General features: G+C 39.7%; 2 protein-coding genes across 5 annotated transcripts in view; both read left to right on the top strand.

Annotated features, from left to right (window-relative positions):
• The first annotated feature begins 375 nt into the window (after window positions 1–375).
• Window positions 376–18,586, top strand: rhot1b (ras homolog family member T1). 3 transcript variants are annotated; one of them, XM_023278470.3, is made up of 20 exons: window positions 452–958; window positions 2,190–2,248; window positions 2,454–2,535; window positions 2,660–2,703; window positions 2,789–2,842; window positions 3,015–3,067; window positions 3,492–3,600; window positions 5,907–6,008; window positions 6,099–6,197; window positions 6,370–6,478; window positions 6,578–6,698; window positions 7,122–7,206; window positions 7,818–7,963; window positions 9,118–9,218; window positions 9,590–9,720; window positions 10,858–10,941; window positions 12,151–12,273; window positions 12,359–12,561; window positions 15,138–15,260; window positions 17,293–18,586. In XM_023278470.3, the coding sequence occupies exons 1-20, from the start codon at window positions 922–924 to the stop codon at window positions 17,408–17,410; spliced, it is 1,983 nt and encodes a 660-aa protein (XP_023134238.1). In that variant the 5' UTR covers window positions 452–921; the 3' UTR covers window positions 17,411–18,586. The 3 variants fall into 3 exon arrangements, with proteins under 3 accessions (XP_035807935.1, XP_023134240.1, XP_023134238.1); XM_035952042.2 differs by lacking the exons at window positions 15,138–15,260; window positions 17,293–18,586 and adding an exon at window positions 13,996–15,131 and having other exon boundaries at window positions 376–958; XM_023278472.3 differs by lacking the exon at window positions 15,138–15,260 and having other exon boundaries at window positions 446–958.
• A 5,006-nt stretch (window positions 18,587–23,592) lies between these two features.
• rhbdl3 (rhomboid, veinlet-like 3 (Drosophila)) overlaps window positions 23,593–23,919 on the top strand; it is a 66,810-nt gene continuing 66,483 nt past the window's right edge. The window contains exon 1 of one of the 2 annotated variants that reach the window (XM_023278492.3): window positions 23,593–23,811. The gene's annotated coding sequence lies outside the window, so the exon portion shown is untranslated. The remainder of the gene's footprint in view (window positions 23,812–23,919) is intronic. The other variant, XM_023278493.3, reaches the window with a different exon arrangement.

Genomic DNA, 23,919 nt, shown 5'->3' with positions numbered 1-23,919 from the left:
TTTCAAACATTAATAGTGTGGCAATGTTATGGCACAGCAGTAAGCAACTACCCACAGTAGCTGTATGTCCACAGTACACCTGAATCGCTCATGCCTGCACTTGCTGCTGTTAGTTTTCTCGCCTGTAGGTGGCGCCTTTTCAAGAGGCCTTTTCAAGAGAGAGGGAAAAAAACTGATATCTCACTCAGTACCATTTTCTCTGTACCATATCTATCGTCGAGCTGATCAGACAATGGAGATGGACTGCATGTATCAAAGACACTAAGATTTCTGTCTATATTTAAAGGGAGGCACAATAGGAGAACACGTCTTGTTTAAAAGTAACAGATATAAAATATTCCGAGATGATGATCCATGATGTTACTTTGAATGCAAATTTTTTTTAGTATTACAATTTTTCAGAAAATTTCAGTTTAAATCTGCTTATGAGATCATACATACTATACCGTTCAAAAGTTTGGGGTCACTTCAATATATCCTTATTTTTGCGGATTAGAATCAATTTTTTGCACAGCACCGGCTCTCCTGTCTTCGCTCCAGGATCTTTGCTCGGCCTCTCCCGGTCAGCTGAAGGGGCGGGGCGGGTAGCATCTAAGCTAGCTCCCGGCTGCTGTGTTGTAACAGTCAAGTTAGTGTGACTGGCTGGATGGTCGGAGCAGCACCAGCACCGACTGACTGACCGTATCTGGCAGGTAAAGAGACCACGGTAATAAAACACCTCGTCGGTACCCTGGATATCTCCGTGTTTATACACATTTTCAGCGTCTCTTTTGCACCGGAGCTGAGATGCGAACGTAGCCGTTAGCAAGCGAGCCGTGCCGAGGGAGAGCTGCTGGCTCTGGACGTATCCTTCATCCAGACCGGGGGCATAAATGTTGCACACAAACCGGTTTACCGACTCGGTTGACGACGCTGGAGAAGATGCGCAAGGACGTGAGGATTTTATTAGTGGGAGAGCGTAAGTAGAGCTGTGCTAGCTAAAAGCTGTGTCTGTCTGCAGAGTCAGCCTTTGGAGCTGCTCTGATTTGCACTGATGCTGCCAGCTGGGCATGTGATGCTGAGCAGTCATCATGGTCCTGTCTGTATTCATTTCAGCCCTCCATTCCTGGAAATGTTTATTGTATATCTTTTATTATGTGTTTCTAAAGTGTTGTGTCTGTTATTGCTGCACATCCTCCAAAGAAAACTATCTGTTATAGCTTTAAAGAGCAGCAAATGGATATTTTCTCCCCCCTTATTCAGCTAACCTCAAATAACCTCTTGCAATGTTGCACACAAACTGCAAAATTATAGCCATGAGATATAGCAAGCTGGTTGCCTCACTATTACCGGAATGCTGCATCTAAGTGTTTTTTTTTTTTTTTTACCACAGTCAAGCTTCAGAAACCCATAAAATGCCATTTTCTGTCTGTGTCTCAAAGGTTTTTGCAGCTCCAGCTCTGCCAGGTGACGTCTGCCTATTGAGTTCTTCACAGATTATTAAATTCTTGGATTATCATGCAATTAAGGGATAGGGATTCAGAGTTTTCTGAGCTTTAGGTTATTATGTAACGAATCAGAATAAAATTTGTAGGTCATGGAGGGTTTTGGCATTCAGCCTGCAACTAATGATTGTTTTCGTTGTTGGCTAATCGGTGAATTACTTCCTACTAGTCAAGAAAATGGTGTCACAAAAGGCGAAAAATGTCATTTAGTGTTTCCCAAAAGCCCAAGATGACTTCCTCAAATGTCTTGATTTGTCCACAACCCAAAGATATTAATTTTACTGTCATAAAGCAGGAACGAAACCAGAATGTTATATAATATTCCAGTTTTAGGAGCAGGAATCACAATTAATAAAACCGATTGCTTGACTAGTTGACAATTAAGTTAGTAGTTGCCAACTAATCGAATAATCGTTGCAGCTCTGTTCGGCTTTGTAGGATGATGGCTGAAATTCAGGAGTCACATGTTCAGATTGGGGTTTTGTATTATCCATAATGTCACATCTGTGTCCTAGTCACACGATTTGAGCATCTTCTTGAGCTCACTGGAAATAATTTTAATGTTGAATGAATAAATTATGTCCCTGATCTCCAGCTTACATGCTCGCATTAACTGTACAGCGTTAGTGAGGCAGTGTACATCAGGTTATGCTAAGATTAACAAAAAAAAAATTGTCACTGAATCGTCTCTCGGTTTCTCCACAGCCAAGGTGGGGAAGACGTCTCTCATCATGTCTCTGGTCAGCGAGGAGTTTCCAGACGTGGTATGAATAAATTCTTCTTCTTATCATGTCAGAAATTTAATATATGTGCTTAGAAATGTGAGTTTCTCTTGTTCCTGCAGCCAGCTGGATGTACACACATCACTTTTTTAATCTCTTAGATGGAGTTAAATCCATTGATTTTACTGTATTATTGAAGCCCTATAGCCAATTGTAAACAAGTTTCCACCACCTGTGTGTGTTCCAGGTTCCCTACCGAGCTGAAGAGATCACCATACCTGCAGATGTCACACCAGAGAGGGTTCCCACGCACATTGTGGACTATTCAGGTACTTTTAAGTGTGCTGTGTTTTTGTGGGATTTTTTATTTATTTATTTTTTTTTGCTTAGGAACTTAAGAAGTTACGACACTCTTCTTGTTTTTACTTCACTACACTTATTTTCCTTCCACAGAGGCAGAGCAGACAGATGAGCAGCTGTTTCAGGAGATTTCCAAGGTCAATCAGTGCATTACACATTGCTCAGTGAAACATATTTGAGTTCAGGTAAAAAATAAAGTGTCTCTGTTGCTGTCTTCCACAGGCAAATGTGATTTGCATCGTGTACTCTGTCAACAACAAGAAGTCCATAGAGAAAGTGAGTTGCATCTACTGGTAGAATTTCCATAATTTGTTTGTTTATCCGTGTGTAAACAATTTGACAACTGAGACATTCAGTGTGACCTTATGATACTTAAAAATGAAGAGTTGTCTCTTGAAATAGTGTAATTTTTAAAATATTTTTATTGTGTCCTCCTTTGTGTTCATAGGTGACCAGTCACTGGATCCCCCTGATTACGGAGAACACAGATAAGGACAGCAGGTGTGTCCTTGAACAGAAATAGTTCAGAATTTACTCTGCAAGCTCAGTTTTGTACAACTGAAATATGGGCAAGGAAATGGAATGTAATTCTCAGTTTCATGTTGATCAAGAATACCAGTACCAATTCAACCCAGTGGAAAGTCTGCAAAATACCAGTTCCTGTAGCAAGAGGCCAACTGTGGAAATGTCCTGTAGTCACATGGTGACTTTTCTCACAATTGCCTCACTGTAAGGAGGGAGCAGTAGTGGAATTATTGCATTTCACATGAGCAGATTCAGCCACTGGGAAATGAGTCAAAGCTTTTCTAGGAGGCATAATATAAAAATACATACAAAGAGAAGTACTGCTTAGAAATAAATGTGCATCATGAAGATGTTGTCTGTTAAATTTCCATTTTTTGTGACGTGTGTTTGGTGTGTGCAGGGTTCCTCTGATCCTGGTGGGGAACAAGTCCGACTTGGTGGAACACAGCAGCATGGAGACCATCCTACCCATTATGAACCAGTACAGTGAGATAGAGACTTGTGTTGAGGTGAGAGAGCAAACATTCTGCTTATTGTTAATGCTTCTCAAGGGTAAAGCATTAATGCAAATGTAGTGTGAGTGAAACAAATTACAGTCATTTAATGTGTTTTGATTTTCCTGATAAATGCTTACTCTTGTTTAATGTAGTGGCAATGCTATTGATTCAGATGACACACAGGCACAGATACGTTTCCCAGGCAACAAGAGGTCAAAACGGCCAGAACAACAAATGGAAATCAATATCTTTTTATTTTGCACTCATTAAAGAGAACACAAAGAGGGGAAGGAAGCAGCTCAGCGATAACCGTTGCTTGGAAACTGACAACTTTACATGAGCCAAAAGAAACAGCATTGTCTTTTTTTTTTTCAGATTAGCATCCAGAAATTATTAATCAGTTGTGCTTCCTCTGGTGTTGTCAGTCAGTTGAAGACACTTAAAAATGTCATTAAATAGAATTAAAGTCTGTGTTAAACAACCCAAAAAAGATTTCTGAGTTTTAAGGATAGAGCCAAACTGGAATGAGTAAAGAAATTCAATATGTAAAATTAGGTGTCAAAACTGTATAGCAAGCGCAGTATTCTCTGCTCTGAAATGCTGGGGGAGGGTTGGCCGAAGGTAATGACTGACAGCTTTACACCAGCCCAAATGAACTGTACTGACGAGGCAAACAGAGCTGAGCTCATTTTCACTGAATCAAAGGGGTTAGATGTAAAATCATAAACATGCACTGTAAGACAGGATATTTTCATCACTTTTCAGCTGTGGGCTGAGTTCCCTGCTATAATTAACCAAGTACAGAAGGTAATTACCCTCATCGGTGGGTGTGTATTGTTGACAGCAGCACCAGATGTTAGGCAGATAGTAGTTTGGCGCCATTCATCTGTAACAGTGAATTATCCGTTTCCAGTGAAAGTTTGTGAAATAATTTGGTGTGAAATTGTCAGTGCAGACGCAGGTGCTGGTGAGGATTGTCAGTTCTCCATCAGTGTGGCTAAAATCAGTCCACCTTCCTTTTCATCTCATCATTCTTACGAAATTCAATTAAGGAGATGAAGCTGTCCTGCAAATTTTGACCTCCAGTGAAGGTGCAATTGCACAGCAGGTTAACAAATTATCAGCTGCTAGTAGGTGTAGGAAATATGCGCTTCAACAAGAAACCCCCTGATGCAAATGCACTCAAGCTTTTCTAATGTTGCGGTGTTAGGGGATAGTGTATTCTCTGATTTCTTCTACACCTAAAAGATCCTGAACGCAAACATGATGATAAACTGTTTATCTAACTCTACATTTAACTTCGACAGAGTTCAGATTTTCCACATGTTCTCACCAGTTGTTTTCTGATAAATATGTGTTACGAAATGAATCCCAGAATTTCCTTTACATGAACTTTAAATAGTTTTCACTAAATAGCAGCACTGAAACAGAATGACTACAGATTAGAAATGACCCAAAGCCCTTATAGTGTGACTGGTTAATGGGATTTTAAACTTAGAAACACTAACCTGTTGAGGTCCACAGCCTCAGGAAAATCTTGTCAGTTGTATTGTTTGTCGTTTCGGCGGTATACGTTAAGCTAATGTGCCATTTTGTATTTTCACTAGACTTGTATTCTCTTTTTATGCTTCCTGAAATTTATCGTTCTCTTCACGATGAATGCACTTAAATGCGTATGAATTACAAACAGTATTTACAGCGAGGAATGCTGACAAATGTAAATGAGCTACATTTCTGTTTTAATTAACTGTTACATAGTGTTGAGTGACACTGTGTCGTGTTGTGAGCCTATACAGTTGAAGTCAAACCCGTAACATGGTGGAAACTGAGCAATCGGTGTGTCTTAGCAAAGTGAACCTCAGGTCCCTCATGGTGAAAACTTCCTTGCACCTTTGCAGTTTTGCTTGTGTTTGTGCTGACTTCACTGTCCGTTAAAATACCCCTGCGTTTTTCTTTAGCACTAACTATCACATGAGAGCATCACCTGTGTTTTTTTCAGGCTGGTTAATTAGACCAGGCGCGTCGCTCAGACAGATCCTGAGTGTTAATACCCTGTCTGGCGACTACTTAGAGCAGCTCTCACACACATATATACAGACAAACACACACAGGCAGGTAGGTAAACAGTGACGGCTCTATTTTATCCGGACACTGTTACTGTAGTACATTTGAAGCAGCAATACGCTATATTTTCAGAGTTGCAAAATAACTAAGTTAGTTATATTATAGGCTGTATGTTAAAGAACTACATGGCCAAAAAGAAAAAAAACAGCAGCCTATTTAGATTTATATTATTTTCATTTTCTTGTTGTTTATAGTGTTCAGCGAAGAACCTGAAGAACATCTCAGAGCTGTTCTACTATGCCCAGAAGGCAGTTCTCCACCCAACAGGTCCCCTCTACTGTCCAGAGAAAAAAGATGTAAGAGCAAAAATAAATCCAGCGACCCGCAGCTTGTTTTCAATTAACTTTTTTTTTAATTAACTTTTGATTTGTCCCCTTGATTTCCAGATGAAACAACTTTGTATAAAAGCTCTGACTCGAATCTTCAAAGTGTCAGACCTGGACAATGATGGAATTCTCAATGATAACGAGCTCAACTTCTTCCAGGTGAATCAGCTGTTGGCTTTTGTAATCAACTAGAGATTCAACACAAAGATTTTGCAACCAAGCTATAAAATAATAGTTCCTGGTTTTGCTGGGAATCTATTTCCTTTCATGTGAGCAGTACGCTTATTGCAAGGTTTGAAAACAATGATGTTTTTGTCTGACTGCTCTTTAGCGGACGTGCTTCAACACCCCACTAGAGCCTCAGGCGTTAGAGGATGTAAAAAACGTGGTGAGGAAGAATTTGATTGATGGAGTGTGTGACAACGGCCTCACTTTGAAAGGTAGGAGAGACTGGACTGACCTCATTTTCATGTTTATGTATGCACCAACCTGTCATGTTTTCCCTCGCCGTTCTGTTATTCTGTAATATTCCCCTGCAGGCTTCCTCTTCCTCCACACGCTGTTCATTCAGCGAGGCCGCCATGAAACAACCTGGACAGTGCTCAGGAGGTTCGGATATGATGATGACCTGGAGTTAAATCAGGACTATCTCTTCCCTCCGTGAGTCAGCTCAAGCATTCAAACTACAACTAACTTGTTCTTGTGTGCAACAACCTTCACCTTTATTAAAACCTTCTCATGTAACAACACGCCTCAGTCTCACTGAAATGCATTGCAAAACTTCCTTTTGTTGAATCATTTCCCTCATTGTTAATATGCAAAATGCTATAGTATTACTGTATCTTCCTTACACATAATATTTCTCTTGTAACAAGTGAACATTTGCACATTGTGATAATACATGATATAACACTAAAAGCAAAGAAGAAATAAATCCTGAATCTGCACTGATAACCACTTAATCAACCTCCCCCTTTTGCAAGCCGTCTGTAATATTTACCATGTTTTGTATTTGTAGAGATGCTCATGTTTGTCCTCTGTGTTCAGATTTGACTTTACATTGTGATATTTTACTCTGTTTAGGCTAAAAGTTCCCCCAGACTGCACTACTGAGCTCAACCACAACGCCTACCTCTTCCTCCAGAGCGTCTTTGACAAACATGACAAGGTACAATCCGGTTCTGTATTTACTTTATCCCTTACCCTGAAGAGACACCTGCAAAAAGCTGCTCAGTACCGACACTATAGAAAACCAAAATACACTTTGTAGCCAACAGTGACCACCTGCTGAGGTGTGATTTAACTTTGTGCCGCTGAGGAGGGATTGACACCAGATTTAGGTGGGAGGTGAGAAGGAAAGTCAAGAGAGCGAAAGTGACGGCTTACGGCAAGATCTACTTTCTGTTGTGGTAATTAGTCTCCAACTGTCAATGCGTGCTTCAGTCCGTCATGTTTGTTTTCTCAAGTACAAATGGCAGGCAGCAAACTAAACACATTCTTTTTCCAACATCTAATGAACTATACCAGTTCTTTCAGTTTACCATGAAATCTTAAACACCACTGGAATTGATCCTTCCCTGCAGTACTAGTTTCTGGAATTGATCCTTCCCTGCAGTACTAGTTTCTGGAATTGATCCTTCCCTGCAGTACTAGTTTCTGGAATTGATCCTTCCCTGCAGTACTAGTTTCTGGAATTGATCCTTCCCTGCAGTACTAATTTCCTTATTGTGATGTAGTTCTGTTTGCTGTACAACACTTATTAAGTTTTCTGTCTATCAGGACCGTGATTGTGCCTTGTCGCCAGAAGAGCTGAAGGATTTGTTTGATGTTTTCCCCTACATGCCCTGGGGCGCAGATGTCAATAACACAGTTTGCACTAATGACCAGGGGTGGATCACCTACCAGGGGTATCTCTCACAGTGGACGTAAGTCGTCATTTAACTGAAGCCGCTACGTGAAGATGTGTTTCTGCCTGTGCAGCCCTCTGGTGGTACTATCAATAAAGATGTTTAAGTTTAAATGTCTTACTCTGTTTCAAACAAAAACATATTAAGAAGGACTGTATACCAAGCTTGTTTTAACTTGAGCTTAATTTTATCAGAATTTTGCCTTGCTTTTTGTTTAGCTTTACTCTCCTGCTTCCTGTTATCGTATGGCCTTGTGTTTTCCTGCTTTTGTTTGTCTGTCAAAGCTTTTGTAAATGCTATTTTTAAGGGTGCTATATAAATACACTTCTAAAGTGTAATAAATACGTTGGATACAAGACAAGTATGTAGCACAAAGTATTGAAAACTGAAGTTAGACAGTTTCTTTTTTTTATTATTCTCTTAAAATAATTGATGTATTTCACTCCTTGAGTCAACAACAAATGATGTCATTTTTGTCATAATAATTGCCCCAGTTACCGTACTTTCCGGACTATAAGCCGCTACTTTTTTCACACGCTTTGAACCCTGCGGCTTATGCAACAATGCGGCTAATGTAGAGATTGTTACGGGCTAGCTTCATGCCGTCAATACATTCAGCCTCGTCACATCAGAATGAAATTACCCAACAGGTCACAGTGGACCAATGAAACTGTTCGAATTAAATCAAACGCACTCACAAAATTCTTCAAATCAGTCATTTTGTGCTTCATGCACACACACATCATGAAAAACACATGAAGAAATGCATATGATGCAGCTTTTAAGTTAAAAGCAATCGATCTGCCTGTCAAAGAAGGAAATAGAGCTGCTGTACGTAAGCTTGGGATCATTGAATCCATGGTGAGATGTTGGAGAAGAACTGACTCAATGCGTTTTACTGCCGTGTTACAGGCACTGTTCAGGAAAAAAAAGCATTTATTTAATGAAAAGTTTAAAAAAAAAAAAAAATCTTTCTGTGTAAATATCTCATGTTACAACATGGACACCTGTGGCTTATAGTCAGGTGCGGCTTATATATGTACAACACATTTTTTCTTTTTAAATTTAGTGGGTGCGGCTTATATTCAGGTGCGCTCAATAGTCCGGAAATTGCGGTATATATTTTTTTTTGTGTGTGTCTGTGTGTTGCATTTCATTTCCTCTTTGTTCAGGTTAACAACTTATCTGGATGTCCAGCGATGTCTGGAGTATTTAGGCTACCTTGGTTATTCAATAATCGCTGAGCAGGAGTCCCAAGCAGCAGGAATTACAGGTGAATATATCATTGCGACATCTTTTTTACATCAGTGTTGACATAAATTAAGAGTTGTTGATGCAAATGAATTTGGTAGTAACATTAAATTAATGCATAGGATGCTACTGTATTCTGCAATGTTGAAGCTACGGCTATTGTTGAGTTTGTTGAGCTCATTGTGTTGTTGGGGGGAATTGCTTTTTTGAACTATGTTACTCAGCAGCCATGTGGCCGGTGACCATATCAGTTAATCAGCTCTTTCGTAACATAAGCTGTTGCACAGTTCAAGTGGCAGTTCAAGCTGAATGTTGTTGTTGACTCCCACAGCACAGCAGCGGTCTAAACTGATCCTCTGATCTGATACCCATGTGTGGTTTGCCCCCCTGCAGTGACTCGAGATAAGAAGATTGACCTGCAGAAGAAGCAGACCCAGCGCAGCGTCTTCCGCTGTAATGTCTTTGGAGACGTTGGCAGCGGCAAGAGCGGCTTCCTCCAAGCCTTTCTGGGTAGAAACCTCATGGTAAGCAGAAATAAGCACCAGTGAGGTCAGCCAACACATGTGGAATAGATGATTTATGTAAATGTACTGTATGTGCAGCACCAATATTATGTCTAGGCTTGTGGTTAAAAAAAAGTACTCAAATCTTTTACTTAACTAAAAGTAGCTTTACCAGACTTTAAAATACTATTACTTGCAAAAGTCTTAGATTTCAAATTTTGCTTTGGTGAAAATATCTAAATATCCACAGCAAAATGCACATACAGTATAAAACTCAAAGTATTCATTGCACACCAGAACAGGTTCTCTCACTGTTCTATTTTTATGTTACACAATGGATTATTGTCACTGATGCACTGACATGCAAGCATTTTAATATTGTAGCTGACTGAGGTAGAACTCATTTAATTTAATTTTACATACTACTAGGTGACTTGATTTACCATATGGAAGTTAATTGTATTTTAATTTTATACACAGCATCCTGGTAATTTAAAGTTCTAAGAAGCTATGAATTAACTGCAACAGTCAGGTGAATGTAGTGTAAATATGTCTTTCTGATCTCTAGTTGAGTCGCACCAGAAAGTTGCATAAAAATGCTCAAGTAAAGTGCAAGTACTTCAGGACTGAATTTAAGTACAGTAGTTAAGTACCTTTCTTAGTTGAACATACTTAGTTAGACACCAGTGAAGAAAACATTGAACTTAACACAGTAGGAAATGGGAAGCAATAACACTAACTTCTTAGTTGGTGGGATTTTGGAAATGCTGTCAGCAACAGTGTCAGTACACAGCAGCTTAACTTTCTGGCTTTTAGCAAAAGAACAAGCAGGGATCAGGTAATTTAAGTACCCCACCTGTATTAAAATGGTAGGTTGGATATGTGTTGCAGTGAGGAGACTTTGTCATGTTAGCAAAGCAACAGACAAACACACAATTATTACAGTATATAATATAAATTAAAAATAATGCAAAAAAAGATCTCGTTAAGTATATCATGTTTTTACGTAATCCTAGTTTATTACATTTCTTATTCTTGCTTGAAAATTGGGATAGATTCAAACATACCTTAGATTGACCAATTTTTTTTTCTCTTGCTACATGCACAGTTTACCTTATATCATGATTTAATGTACATCGCCTTCTTCTGCCTTCTTAGCGCCAAAAAATGATTAAAGAGGAGCACCGATCCTACTATGCCATCAGTACAACCTATGTTTATGGCCAGGAGAAATACCTTCTGGTGAGTATCAAAGATAATGCTGATATGTGAGATCACAGATCACTAGCATTTTATGCAAATACCTTTTGGCACTATGTTAAAAGATCTCCCACTCAACTCTTTCAGTACTGACGACTGAAATTAAAGCTGAGACTTGCTACGTTAAGTTAGTACCCACTGTTTTATTTCAAATTGAATGTGCTGGTGTACAGAGCCTGACGAACAAAACGTGTAACTGTCCCAATACTTTGAGTACGGACTGTATATTTCCCACTAGGTATTGTGTGTAGGGTTGTTAGCTATGAACCACGAAGGCCAGTCCGGCGTGAGGTTTACTGTGCTTACCCGACTGTTAATGTAAGCCTCTTATCATGTTCATCTAATGCCTTTGTCAAGCAAGCATTTCTACGTGCTTCATAAAAGCATTAGCGCTGTACTACTTACTTTTGGAAAAGTGCAACACAGTAGGGTTAGTGTGTGCTCTTATAGTATGCAACAACAGAAATATGAATAGTTCTGTGTGGTTGTGGAGGTAAACTGATGAATATTCTCATAATAGATCAGTTGAAAGGCTACTTTTAGACAACTATGTTTATCAAATAAACCACAATTGAAGCAGTATTGCACTGCTCGCCATGTTTAAGCCTAATGTTAATTTACTCAAACACTTTACACATCAACTGCTCTCTGTTTGTGTTGAGACTGATTATTCATCCTTTAAAGAAAGATTCATACACAGGTGCTCCGTTTGTGTGAAGCACTGTACAGCATTGTTTTCTTGGCATTCATAGACAGCTGGAGCATGAATGATTTCTCAGTGTGGTTCAATCATATTTGTCAGAGGATAGTTTCACACTTCAGCCTCCATCACTGTGGCCGTAAGTGAGACTCCCTGTGCACTACTCTTTGCTGAATATCAGTGGAAGAATCTGACTCATATCTTCCACAACATGTTGTAAAATGTACAGTAATTCAAAATGTGCCCTGTTTTTGGAGGAAAAAAGCCAGCCAAACACTTTCTGGATTCCCTCCACCATCTTTTAATGAATTAATGGATGACTGTAGTTAATAATAATAATAAGAGTGACAGTTATTGTAAAAATTAGGAATGTGTCACACCTATGATTAGAACATGGATCTGAGGTTGGAACTCAGCAGATTTCCCCTCTCTTGGTGCATTTTAACAAAGAATTAAAGTGGCAGTTTTCTCCATTTATGGATCCTCTTTAGCTTCATGAAGTATTTCCTGACTTCGACTACCTGTCTGATGCTGATCTGGCCTGTGACATTGTCTGCCTCGTCTATGACGTCAGCAACCCTTACTCTTTTGAGTACTGCGCCAAAGTCTTCAAGGTAAGACTCAAACGTTAGTTAAATTTGACGAGTTTGTCCTCTTTGAAAAAATAGTGTGATATTTCACTTTTTCTTTATCTCTCAGCAATACTTCATGGACAGCAAGACTCCATGTATGATGATCGCAGCCAAGTCAGACCTGCCAGAGATCAAGCAGATGTATGGCTGCAGTCCGCTGGAGTTCTGCCGCAGGCACAAGATGCCGCCGCCTCAGTCCTTCACCTGTAACACAGCAGCAGCGCCCAGCAGAGACATCTACACCAAACTGACCACTATGGCCATGTACCCGTACGTATGCACATTTAATGAACCACTTTGATCTACAATATTACTGCTGCACTGGGAATACTTTTACATTAGCTGTCCCACTGGGTGCCAGCGTTAACATGTTTAAGAACCTTATTAAGTATAATTAATTCAAATTAATCTAAATGATGTGTATGTGGAGCTTAAATAGAAGTTGTTCCTACTCAGTTCTCCTGTGTTTTAAGGGTGTTGTATGTTTCTTAATGAAAGCCAACTACAACTGTAGTTTCACAGCTCTGAAACATATCATACCGTCTCATTTTATTTGACCATATTACAATGCATTCTAGATATAGAAGTGTGGCGAATATATTTTTACTGATTTTATTTGGTTCTCATATCATGAGGTACACCTTGCAGGTTTAAAATGTCCCAAAGTCATTGCACTATATTCAAAGCTAACCTGCTTTAATTAATACTTTATTGCTATTTAACCCACAAAGGAATGAAAAACTATGATGTAAGCATATATCGGTCACTATAAACCATCATCCTCCTTTTAATTTTTGCTTCCATTACTGTGAAAAAGCGAAATGCAATTTGGTAACTGCAGCTACAACCTTGTAGCTCAGTCTTTTCCTTCAAAATATGACATAAATCCCATTGTATAATTGCCTGTATAGCTGGTGGTGCTGGGAGGTATTTCATCACAGTTTATATTGCTTTGTTTATATGTCTCTTGTGTCGATTGAAAATTGGACTGGGCAGCTAGTCCTGAAAAACCTCTGCTATGGATGTGAACAAAATTTTCTCTTCTTCGTAGCTGGTGGTACCTGAGGTAGTATGAGTCTGCTGCTTGCTGGACTGGTGATATCAAATCTATACTTTTAATAGTATTTTTGTTACGCTTTGAGGATTTCCTGACAATTACGAACAACTGCAGAAATTGATTTGTTGGAAATAACTGGTGTCATGATGCATGGGGGCTTCGATCCCAAACTGAGAGCACACAGAGCAGTCTGGAGGTAGATCACAAATTAAACAGGGTTTATTTACAAAATACTGTACAAAAACCAAGGCAGAAACTCACTACAGGTGAGGGAGGGGGAAAGACAGGCTCCCGGGGATCAGCAGTCGGGGGGCACATGCTGGCACTCAGCGGCGGCCAGGAATGACGCCGAGACCTTTTCGGGGAGCGCGGCCGGGTAGACCGAAGCAGGTAGGGGGTCCACATCCTCTCACCTGGAGGACGGCAGGAGTCCCAGTCCTCACCCCGGAGGACTATCGGTGAAGGTCAACGTCCTCACACCTGGAGGACGGTAGGGGATTAGTTGCTCCAGCGGTTAGGAGGAAGTGGCACGCACCGTCATCTTAGTGAGACTGATCAGGCAGTAGAATCCCATGGTGAACGGTGTGCAGAGACAGTCTTTATTGGAGTGGTCATGGCGATAAGCTGCAGGTGTGCTTCTCCTACAGCTACTCTCCATCCACGCTGATCACCTGCATGGAGAGCAGCAAGGGAGGAGACACACCTACAGTGGAGGAGACACACCTACAGCGGAGGAGACACACCTTCAGCAGAGGAGTAGTCGGCAGAAACGGTGGAGTTACCACAGGGACCATGACAGCTGGTGTAAATAGGAGGCTTTTTTTGTTCTTCTCTTAAGCAGGCGAAATCACTTGCTTGGCCCATTTGTCTATAATCTGGTCTTTTGTCCACATAGTTAGGATTCACCTAAAACGGTTTAAAGACAAAGCTGTACGCTGTTGAATTTCCTTGTCTCAGGATAGACTGGTTCCCTGTGGGGATGTTCCTGCTCTCTGTAAGTGTCAGTATTTGACATGATGCACTTCACTCTGCATGCATTAAAGCACTTCAGTGGCCTCTGGACATGTTGCTTTTAGCCTGATGCCTCAGTGTTTTGCTCTGTGGATACATGGGTTCCCTGATGAGCTGTAATGCTGATATCTCCCAGAGGCTCACACTCCTGCAGTCAGTCAGGCTGCAGTTCACTGTCAACACAAATCACCTCCTGCAGATCATGCAGTTATGTAATTCCACAGAGATTTCAAGAGCCAATCACAGATTCAAACATTTAATCTAGGAACACTTTGGTTTTGTTATTTCACGTACCAGTTTAGTGTGTTATAAATAGTTTTCTTTTCTGTTCAGGACTGTTGTAAGTAAAGTTGATCAATTTAAAGCAGTTTATGTAATTTACTGTTGCTATATTGATACAGCATCCTGTATTTTGGTTGGCCCACACAGTACAGAAGTAGGCCTTAAAGGGACGGTTCATCCATGTTGCAACAAACGTTCTTCTTCATTTGTTTTAAACTTTCTTTTAATTCTCTTGTGGTCTAAAGTTAAGATCATATTTAAGAGATCAGTGTACTGGATTCCTTTCTTTTCCTGAAAATATCTCACAAGTCAAATGTTTCAGCTTTTCTTTTCGACCTGCCTCGTGTGATGAAGCCACATCGGTCTGTGTTAATGGTGGTGGAATTTCATTTCATTTTTTTTCTCTTGCCTTTGTATCCTGTGCTTGTCCTGTTTGCTCCTGTTTGTAAATCCTACTGTGTATTTTATGGTGTGTGGGTGTGTCTTCTCTCCTCAGCCACGCCAGGCTGCGCTGCATGTGCACTTGTAACCGGTGCACATTCTGCTTGTGTCAGAACTTCCTCAACTCTGAGCTGCTGCAGACGGTCAGGGCCAAACTCTACGCTGTCGTACTCAGAAGGTCTCTTACAAACTTCATTTTAATCTTTGTCGCCATCGTCACCGCGTGTTGTCTTTTCTCATTCATTTCTTCATTTTCATTCTACCATTCTTTAGTATTCTGCTTTGTTTTGTTGCATGGGTCTTTGTAATTACTGCTCTTCCAAATTCTACCCTATGATTGGGATATCTCAGAGCAAATGCTTTGTTGTTATGATATGCAGATGGTCTGAAACCTTCACTGCAATCTGCAGTAAAATAACACATTTGGACAACAATAACATGCATTTTCAGTGTTGGTACAGATAGTAATGTCCAAATATAGTTAGTAAGTTAATGTTTCTAAGGTGTCTTCACCTCAAATTTGTGTTTGCTTTCGTTTAGATGCATCTTTTGAAAACATTTCTTTGTTTTTTCTCTAATAGCTTCTGCAGTATTAAAGCCCGTTTTTCTTTCTTTCGTCCTCCAAGTACCTTCAGACTCCTCTGATTTTGTCGCTGTCCCTCAACACTCCTTTTTTTTGGTATTGTCATTCGTCATACTCTTCAAGCTTCCTTTGTATACTTTCTTAATCCTGATGTTGTTTGCAAGTTTCCTTTATAAAGACTGTAAGCACTTTTTTCCCTGTTTGACTTCAGTCCTGCTGTCCTTCATTTGATAGCAGCTTTGCTGGTGTTGTCTTCTTTACGCATGTCATCGTGCCTCAGTTGTCTCATCTTCTGTAACAACAGCTGTCATAATCCATTTCTGGTCCTGCTGCCTCATGTCATAACTACAATCTTGCAAGTCCCTCATCTGTTTGACCAGCTATTGCTTCATTATTTCCACATTTTCAGACTCCTTTCCTGTTTTTTCATCCATATTTTCTTCATCTTATTTATTTTTTCATGGTCCTTTTGCAGCTGATAATACTGCTGCCATTTGTCCCATTTATTTCAGACTTTGGAGGTATTCATTTACAGTTTTTCTCAGTCGCTTTGGTACATTTCTCGAATCATCCTCGACATTTGCAAAGCAGTAAGTGCATTTCTCAAAACAATTCATACAAATAGCAAAACACCATGGATTACATGCAAAAGCCAGTCTTTTGCTCAAAATCCTTAGTTCATCTCTCAAAAGTAAGTATCTGTGTCAATGAACATGTCAGTGTCATCAGAATGACAAGTCTTTGTGTCATTGTGTGGATAAGACAGTTAAATTACTTAGTCATGTTGCCATTCTAACAATGTTCTCTGGAGGGATGTTCTGATGTAAACTATGGCTAAAGTTTTGATGACAATTATTGTAAATTGTAAGTTACACCTTAGTGTATGTGGGAGATTGATTGCAAGAGACTGGACAAGATTCACATTTACATTTTACTGTTCATATTGCACTAGCACACCATTCTCAGAGATAGCAGCACCCACGGTTATGTTCCAGCCCCGTTGGTCTGGCATGATTAGATTTAGAAAAAAAAGTAATGCAAATGTGTAGAAATCTCCTTGACATATTATGACAATTTGTTCAACCATTTTGCATATAAAGACTTAGGCGATGAACTAATGCCTAAATGTTGTGGAGGGTGAGACTTTTCAACAGAGACCCATTATAATACATTTTGATCAACATGACATAAGCAATTGATAATGTAGGAAACAGCAGAGAATTGTACATAATCATTTGCATGGATGTACCAAAGCATTTGCAACTTGTTCAAAGAAATGAGAAACTGCTTTTTTGATCTGCACAAGTGACACAATGATGTGAAGATTGAACCATTAGTTTTGAGAATTTCAATTCTGATCTGAGAAATGTACCAAAGCGACTGAGAAAAACTGTAAGAGAAATGGATTAAGCTTGTTTAAATGTTCCATTAGATTGTGTACAAAATCATAGAAAGGGGTGGAGATGATCTGCTATTTATGTCCTAGTTATGAGAAATGAAGCAGAAAATCTCTTTTTTTATCCCTCAATTTGCCATCGCTATTTTAATCTCTTTAGTCTTCGCCATCCTCCTCTTCACTCTGTCTCAGTATTTATTTCCCTTGGGCCTGCTTCTCTCTGTTTAACAGACATGTAAGCCAAGCAGATCTGAAGAGCTCGACATTCTGGCTGAGAGCGAGCGTTGGCGCTACAGTGTTTGCGGTGCTGGGCTTCGCCATGTACAGAGTGCTGCTTAAAACACGGTGATCCTCAAGCATCCAGATCCAGCCCTCAGTAGCCATGGTACATAACAGCAATTTTGATCAGTAAAAGCATTATGTTTTCCAATTTGCATTTAGCAAGTTAAAATAGTATGAACAGTCTGTCATGGTTCTCTAGTGGGCCTGTATTTAAAAAGTGCATTTTATTTTGAGGGGGAAAACTTGTGTGCAATCTTGAATAAGCAATCAGTCTGTTTTTGCATTTTCATTCCACTGTGTTTCTCTGCTTGGAGATAAAAGAGAAAAATATTTAATTTTGTACCAAATTGCTAATTTGCTTAATCTGTCATCTGCAAGTATTTGCAAAGTAAAGAAAATATATTTATATTTATATGAAAAATTCAGTTAAGCTGCTGGTGAGTTGTAGTGGGTTACATAGAGTATATAGCTATTATTTTTTTGGTTGCTTGCTGATTGATATGATGAACAACTTGTTGTCACATAGAGTATAATAGGGTTTGTGAGGTATGCAATAGAAGTGACTCCTTTTGAACAAAATGTAAATACTGTATATAACAGACTGTACATTCTATTGTTTTTGTCCAAAAGGCCATATCTGATTCACATTTGAAACACTGATAGCAGAAATATTGATTAACCATTCTGGTCATAAACCTGCACAAACATTAGCTATTATGATTCACACTGACAGAATAATGGTTTCCCTTTTATGGCCAAATTTCTTTGACACATTTGTTTTTTATTTAATGTTTGCACATCTGAGCAGCTCACTGTTATATCAGTGGATTTGTATGTGGGGAATTAAGAGTCTGCTGCTCTCTTTCTCTCATCTTCCCATATTGGTCACTTTGCTTTTCATGCGTGCTAAGATATTGTACATTTAAACTATGAAGTTACTGTGTCAATTCTGAGTTTGCATGCTTCTGAATTTCTGGCCACATTCCAGTGTTAAAAGACTTTCTGTAAAAATAATAACAACAATTGTCCTGCCAGCTTTTCCCAATTGCTTGACAGGTCCCAGTAATTTAAGTTTCTTAAAGTGACTGCTGCTGAATGGAGGATACTCAGTATCAACACATGCAATAATGTGGCCCCAGATTTGAATTTTCATGCAGTTACAACTTCTTGCCACAAGGTTAAGTTGATGTATTCACTCAGCCCTGCCTTTCCAAACGTTTACAATAAATAATCATGTCGATAACTTGGTGCAATGGAATTTATTCTTTTCATTTTGAGACCAAATGTAAAGTTTTTACTATTTCTCTCGAGTGAAAAAAATAAGAAAATCAGATACTTATGTATATTTCTGATCAAGCAGACTGTTTGCTGCTTTGTTATGCTTTTACTACCAACCACATTTTTTGTTATCCTGTTCTCAGTAGATTGTTGGTTTTAATAGCATGGAGACAAGATTTAGTAAGACACAAGAGGGCAGCATTGCTTTCAAGAAAATCACCAGTGGATAAAGCTTGGCTTTGTGTAAATGTGCCCTTAAATATATGAGGGGGTTAGAAGCAGAGTGATCTAACCCACAAAAAAATCCAAACTGAGGTTTATATAATTTCTGTAATATTTTGTGGTCTACATTTTAACGGCAAAGTGGTCGAACCCACAACCCAAATATTGCATTACAATGGCGCTTCGAATGTTAGACTATTCTTGAAAACTCAAAACTTTGAACCAATTTTTCTTAAAACTACAGAAAGTGGATTTGACCACTCTGCTTCCAAACCCTTCATATATTGTGAAACTGACTCAGGCGCACTAGTGCGTTCAAATAAGTACACCAGCTTCCATAATGAGCCAGTCTTTAAAGGGTGAAGGACGAGAGTGAGATCATGTTGAGATAGTCAGTGATATTGTACAATGTCAGGCGTTTTAGGATCAGCATCAGTTTGAGGTTTATCATATAAATACAATTTTTAAATTGTGCTCTTGAAGCTGTTTGCTTGGCAATTTAGAATAGAGAAAGTAAAGAATGCAGTCTCTGACAATGGGGCTAATAAAGTGTGACGTCACGCTATGCAGATAACTCCAGCAGCTTTCACACTTCACGTCATTTGTATGAGTTTCTGACAGTGTTAAAACCTTCAAGGTCACGCGTCTCCAAACAGTCCAGTGGAACTCGAGCAGCTGTCATGGCTCCAACTAGAAGATGCTTTGAAATCCAAAAAACAGTACTGGAGGATAAACCAGTCTCACACTCAGTAGAAACGCTCAGTGACAAAAAATGGAAGTTGTTGAAGTTATTCTCTGAGGGGTTCTCCAAACTGGTGCCGGCTAAAGATAATGAAGACACAACAGCCTGGGTGGAGTCAGAGGTCACCACTGTGGTGGACAGTCTTCCTCAGCAGGACATCACCTCTTCATCAGTGTGGGTTTACAATCTGCAGGTTGTGGAGGCCATCAACACTGAAACCAGCCTTTATATGGACACTGACACCGAGCAAAGCTGTCTGGGGAAAGAGCTTCAACTCAGTCTGGAAGATGAACAAGAACAAGTCATAGTTTTTCTGAGCTGGTATCTGTCACTTCTCTGGACTGAAGAAGATGAATGATCAGTTTCCACTTCTGGAGCTCAGGAGGAGATGGGTGAAAATCCTGAACAAGCGCTGGAGGACAAACCATCCCTGGACTCTGTCTTTTAGATTCAGTCACCTGTCTGGAGTCACCCGTCTCATCTTCTTCAGTCACCTACCTAGCTAAGGAAGTCTCCATATCTGGAGCAGAGGAGGACATTAAGAAGACCCCAGAACCAGCGCTGGAGGCTGAGCCAGAAACAAAAGAGAAGTTTAGGTGTAGTGTCAATGTACTTGTGGAGTTGCTGATTTTGCAGATCTTCTGCAAGGCAAATTCCAGCAAATTTTCTGAAAACACTGACCATCTATTAGCAGTTGTTTCAGAAAGTCTCCACTGAAATCCAGGACAAGGACTGGAACTTTTACAAGCACAAGGTGAAAAAACTCGACGAGGTTATACACAAGAACAACTGCAAGAGGCAGAACATCTTGCAAGACTTCTTCTGAATGCCGTGTTGATGGACCCTCATGTCAACATCGACAACATGATCTTCTCTGTCTGAGAAGCCCTATGGAGACCATCACAGAAGCATCAGGCCAAGAAATTCTGGATTCATCATATCTTACAGCTGTTTGGTTTGAATCATCGAAAGACTTCATTTTGAAGAAAGAAACTAATTCTAAGGTTTCTTTTTTATTTCAAGATGAATCTGTCAGTCCGTCCATCCATCCATCCATCCATCTGTCCATCCATCCATCCATCCATCCAAAAATACACTCAATAAAAAAAAAGACTTTACTTATAAATTTCCTCCTCTCTCATTTGGTAAGATGAGAAGATAAGATAATGCTTTATTTTTAGCAGTGTTCTAAAGGGGATAGTGCAAAAAATGTAGGACCATGAGTTCAAAAAAATGTGGAAAATGACCATATTGCAACAAACATTCAGCTCAGACTGAACTTCTACTGATTACTTTTCATGCAGTTCCGTTGAATACAAAATTCTGTGCTGTTTTGCAGCTGTGATTTTTGTTTTATTTTCATCTTACCATAAATTTGAACCACACAGAAACATCAAGTACTGTTGAAAAAGCACGTCTACTTACAAAATATTGCCATTTTGTCAAGCCAAAAGATTTCTGATAAATTAATATTGCTGTCATTTTTTTTCTATTAATAGTGGATTTAATAATCTAAAAATATGCAGCAGAAGTTCCACATTTATTACTGGTAACTTCATTTTATCACAAGTGTATCTAGTGCTTTATTTTTTAATGAATCGTGTTAATAATTGTTGCATCTTCCTTAAAGCAGACTCTAAAACCACAGCTTTTTAAATCACCTGCTGAGCATTGTGGATTGATCTGCTCATTGCTCTCAAAATTTAATATTTTCCCAGTAAAACTGCATCTTTTCTACATCTTGTGGGAGTAAAAATTACAGTTATGTATCATTTCTTGATTTAAGGTAATTCAGTTTGTCCCTGACAGCAATATACTATGTTGAATTTTATGGTATTTTACTGTTGCTGTTTTACAGGTTTTACAATGTAAACAGTGACTGCAAGTTGATTTACTTGAACGAGGCTCTGATGAGTTAAATATCCACCTGAATGTTGTCTGAGTGCATAAAAGGATAGAACTCAAAAAACATCGTCAATGCCACAGTTTTGCATAATTTAATTGCTGACAGAAATAGTACAAAGTTTTAAATATGTCAAAAGAATATGTGCTTCTTTAAATATTTATAGATTTTTGAACTTACTGATAATTTTGCAGATTTACATGAAAATATGAGATTTCTGATGTGCCCTCGGGCTTTTTAAAACACTGTGATTCAACTAAAACAAACAAACTGTACTGCGTGACTTATTTTAAAAGTACTGGATAAATAGTTGAAATATCTAAAAATAAGGCGCAAAATGAGGATGATCATTCAGAAATTGCTAATACTGGTTAAAGTAGTTAACTAGCTGAAGCCAATGGATCACTTTCAATTTAAAATCACTGCAAATTGGCACATTTTGGAACATTTGGAACATCCGAGGCGGTGCTTATGAAAACACAGTGAAGCTCCTCAGTAGTGAGCCGAAGAGAGAAAATGACGCCGACTCAGAAAACAGTTAGTGCCTTCAAACAGCTCTGAAATGCACTCCTGTGAAAAGAAAGTAATACTCCCCAGCTGTTAATTTATGTATGAGTTAAGTTCTCCCACATAGCAGGTGTTTTTCTTGCTGTACATCTTGTCTCCTTCCCTTGTCTTCACACTCTCTTCCCTCATGTGTTAAAGCTCCTCAGCAGATGTTAGCGCATGAAATTTGAAAGCAGGCTGATTTTATCCAATTAGCTGCTTTTAATGGAAACCCCATGATGCCATGATGTGATCTGTCCTGGAAGACTGTGACATGGTTTATTTATTAGCTACTTTATTCACTTCATAGATTTGAATATTCATTCTTTCTATACCAAACTGTTTTCCTTCCATGCCCATGTATGAAGAATTTTGTCTGGATTTCCCTTAACAGTTGAAAAAAAACAGTTGCGTTAATTGGTGAGATAAAAACTAGATTCTTGCTAAGCTATATTTATGCAAATCAGACATGTGTTATGCAAATCCCAGCAGCTTTGTGCCTCAAAATCCTCATTTTCTATTAAAAATGTGCAATAGATCAGCATCCAGTCCCTAAAGTGTCACTTAAACCGGCTTTTTCTGCACACAGGGATCTAAGTCCTCTTGTCACAATAATTATGAGAAGGAAATATGAATTATTAGAACAAGTCTGGGTGAATTCTGGGCGATGAGGCCATAAATTAACAAGATTCCATAAATCTAGTTTCTTATCCAGATAAAATGAAGACACCAAATCTCAGAATTTTATTTGCTGACTTCTAACTCTGTCTGTCTTTTTTTTAAACAGCATAACAAACTTTATTCCAACATTGCTGCGTAGGAGGCAGGAAAAGACCCCCAAGGTTAAGAATATCAACTGGCCATAGTGTTTCCATGGCAATGCAATCACACAGGACCTGGGGGAGTTTGAGGGATGCTGATCAACCTACACACTGCAGATCATCACATCACGTCTCCTCATACATGACTTCCACCCAGCTATTAGTGCTTGTTTGATGTCTGTTCAGGTAATTGGCAGGTGTTTGTCTGAAACGGGCCCCCACCATTTGGGTGATTGTAGACCTGGAGGGGACAATTTATATCCCCTAAAACGAGCAGGAATTTCACCCTTGGACACTCCCTTCTTGCTGCAGCTATACAATTGTAGAGTTTGTGCATGGTGTTGGTGTTATGAAGTGTGTCTAACATGAGATCAAGCTAAATGCAAATGGGGTCCGATGAGATATTGAGTCATATTTGCAGCAAAGGTGCAAAAAACCCAAAAACAAAACTGAACTCTAAAGCATCTTTAGTGCAAGATGTTTTCAGTGTGTGAGGAATAGTAAGGCGAGCTGACATGGAGCAAAATGAATGTCATGTTTCATTGTGTGAGGATGCATCCTGCACAAATCGACCTTTAAACCCTGTGAGGCAGCGACGTCCAGCTGCTCAGCCAGAGTTCCTCGAAAACCCCCAGAGCGGGAGTGGCTGGTGATCCCTCCTCACCGCCGGCCAAATCTCTCCCTCCCCCCCTCCCCTCTCTTCCGTCCCTTATCTCTCCGCCCCCACCCTTTCCTCCCTTCATTTCTCATACCCTGTGCCTGGGAGGACGTATGCGGATGGGGCAGAGTCGTGGCATCTCCTGGAGCTGAACCAAACCATCCCAGCGGAGGCGGTCGTCGGCGTGTTCCTCGCACCGAGGATTCCTGCCGGCGCACGGCGGAGAAACCAGACGTCCATCCCCCCCTCCTCCTACTCCGCTCCTGCGCCGTCGACCGGCAGAAAGACAGCGTGCCAGGTATCATGACGCACCAAAAATACTGGCACACGTGTGAACTTCTCTCTCGGAGTGTGCCGTGCGCCCGCGTTGTTTGACTCGAGTTCCCAAAAGCCACACGAGAGTTTG

The sequence above is a fragment of the Amphiprion ocellaris genome, chromosome 4 (assembly GCF_022539595.1).
Source record: "Amphiprion ocellaris isolate individual 3 ecotype Okinawa chromosome 4, ASM2253959v1, whole genome shotgun sequence".
NCBI lineage: Eukaryota > Metazoa > Chordata > Actinopteri > Pomacentridae > Amphiprion > Amphiprion ocellaris.
Note: the sequence above shows the minus strand (reverse complement) of the source record. Positions and strands in the feature narration are given on the sequence as shown.

Bases quoted from the DNA above. Each gene is read 5' to 3' on its own strand.
- rhot1b (XM_023278470.3), top strand. From the start codon at position 922: ATGCGCAAGGACGTGAGGATTTTATTAGTGGGAGAGC. The intron at 2,843-3,014 runs GTGAGTTGCATC...TTGTGTTCATAG, and splicing joins ACAAGAAGTCCATAGAGAAA to GTGACCAGTCACTGGATCCC. The intron at 9,219-9,589 runs GTGAATATATCA...GCCCCCCTGCAG, and splicing joins CCAAGCAGCAGGAATTACAG to TGACTCGAGATAAGAAGATT.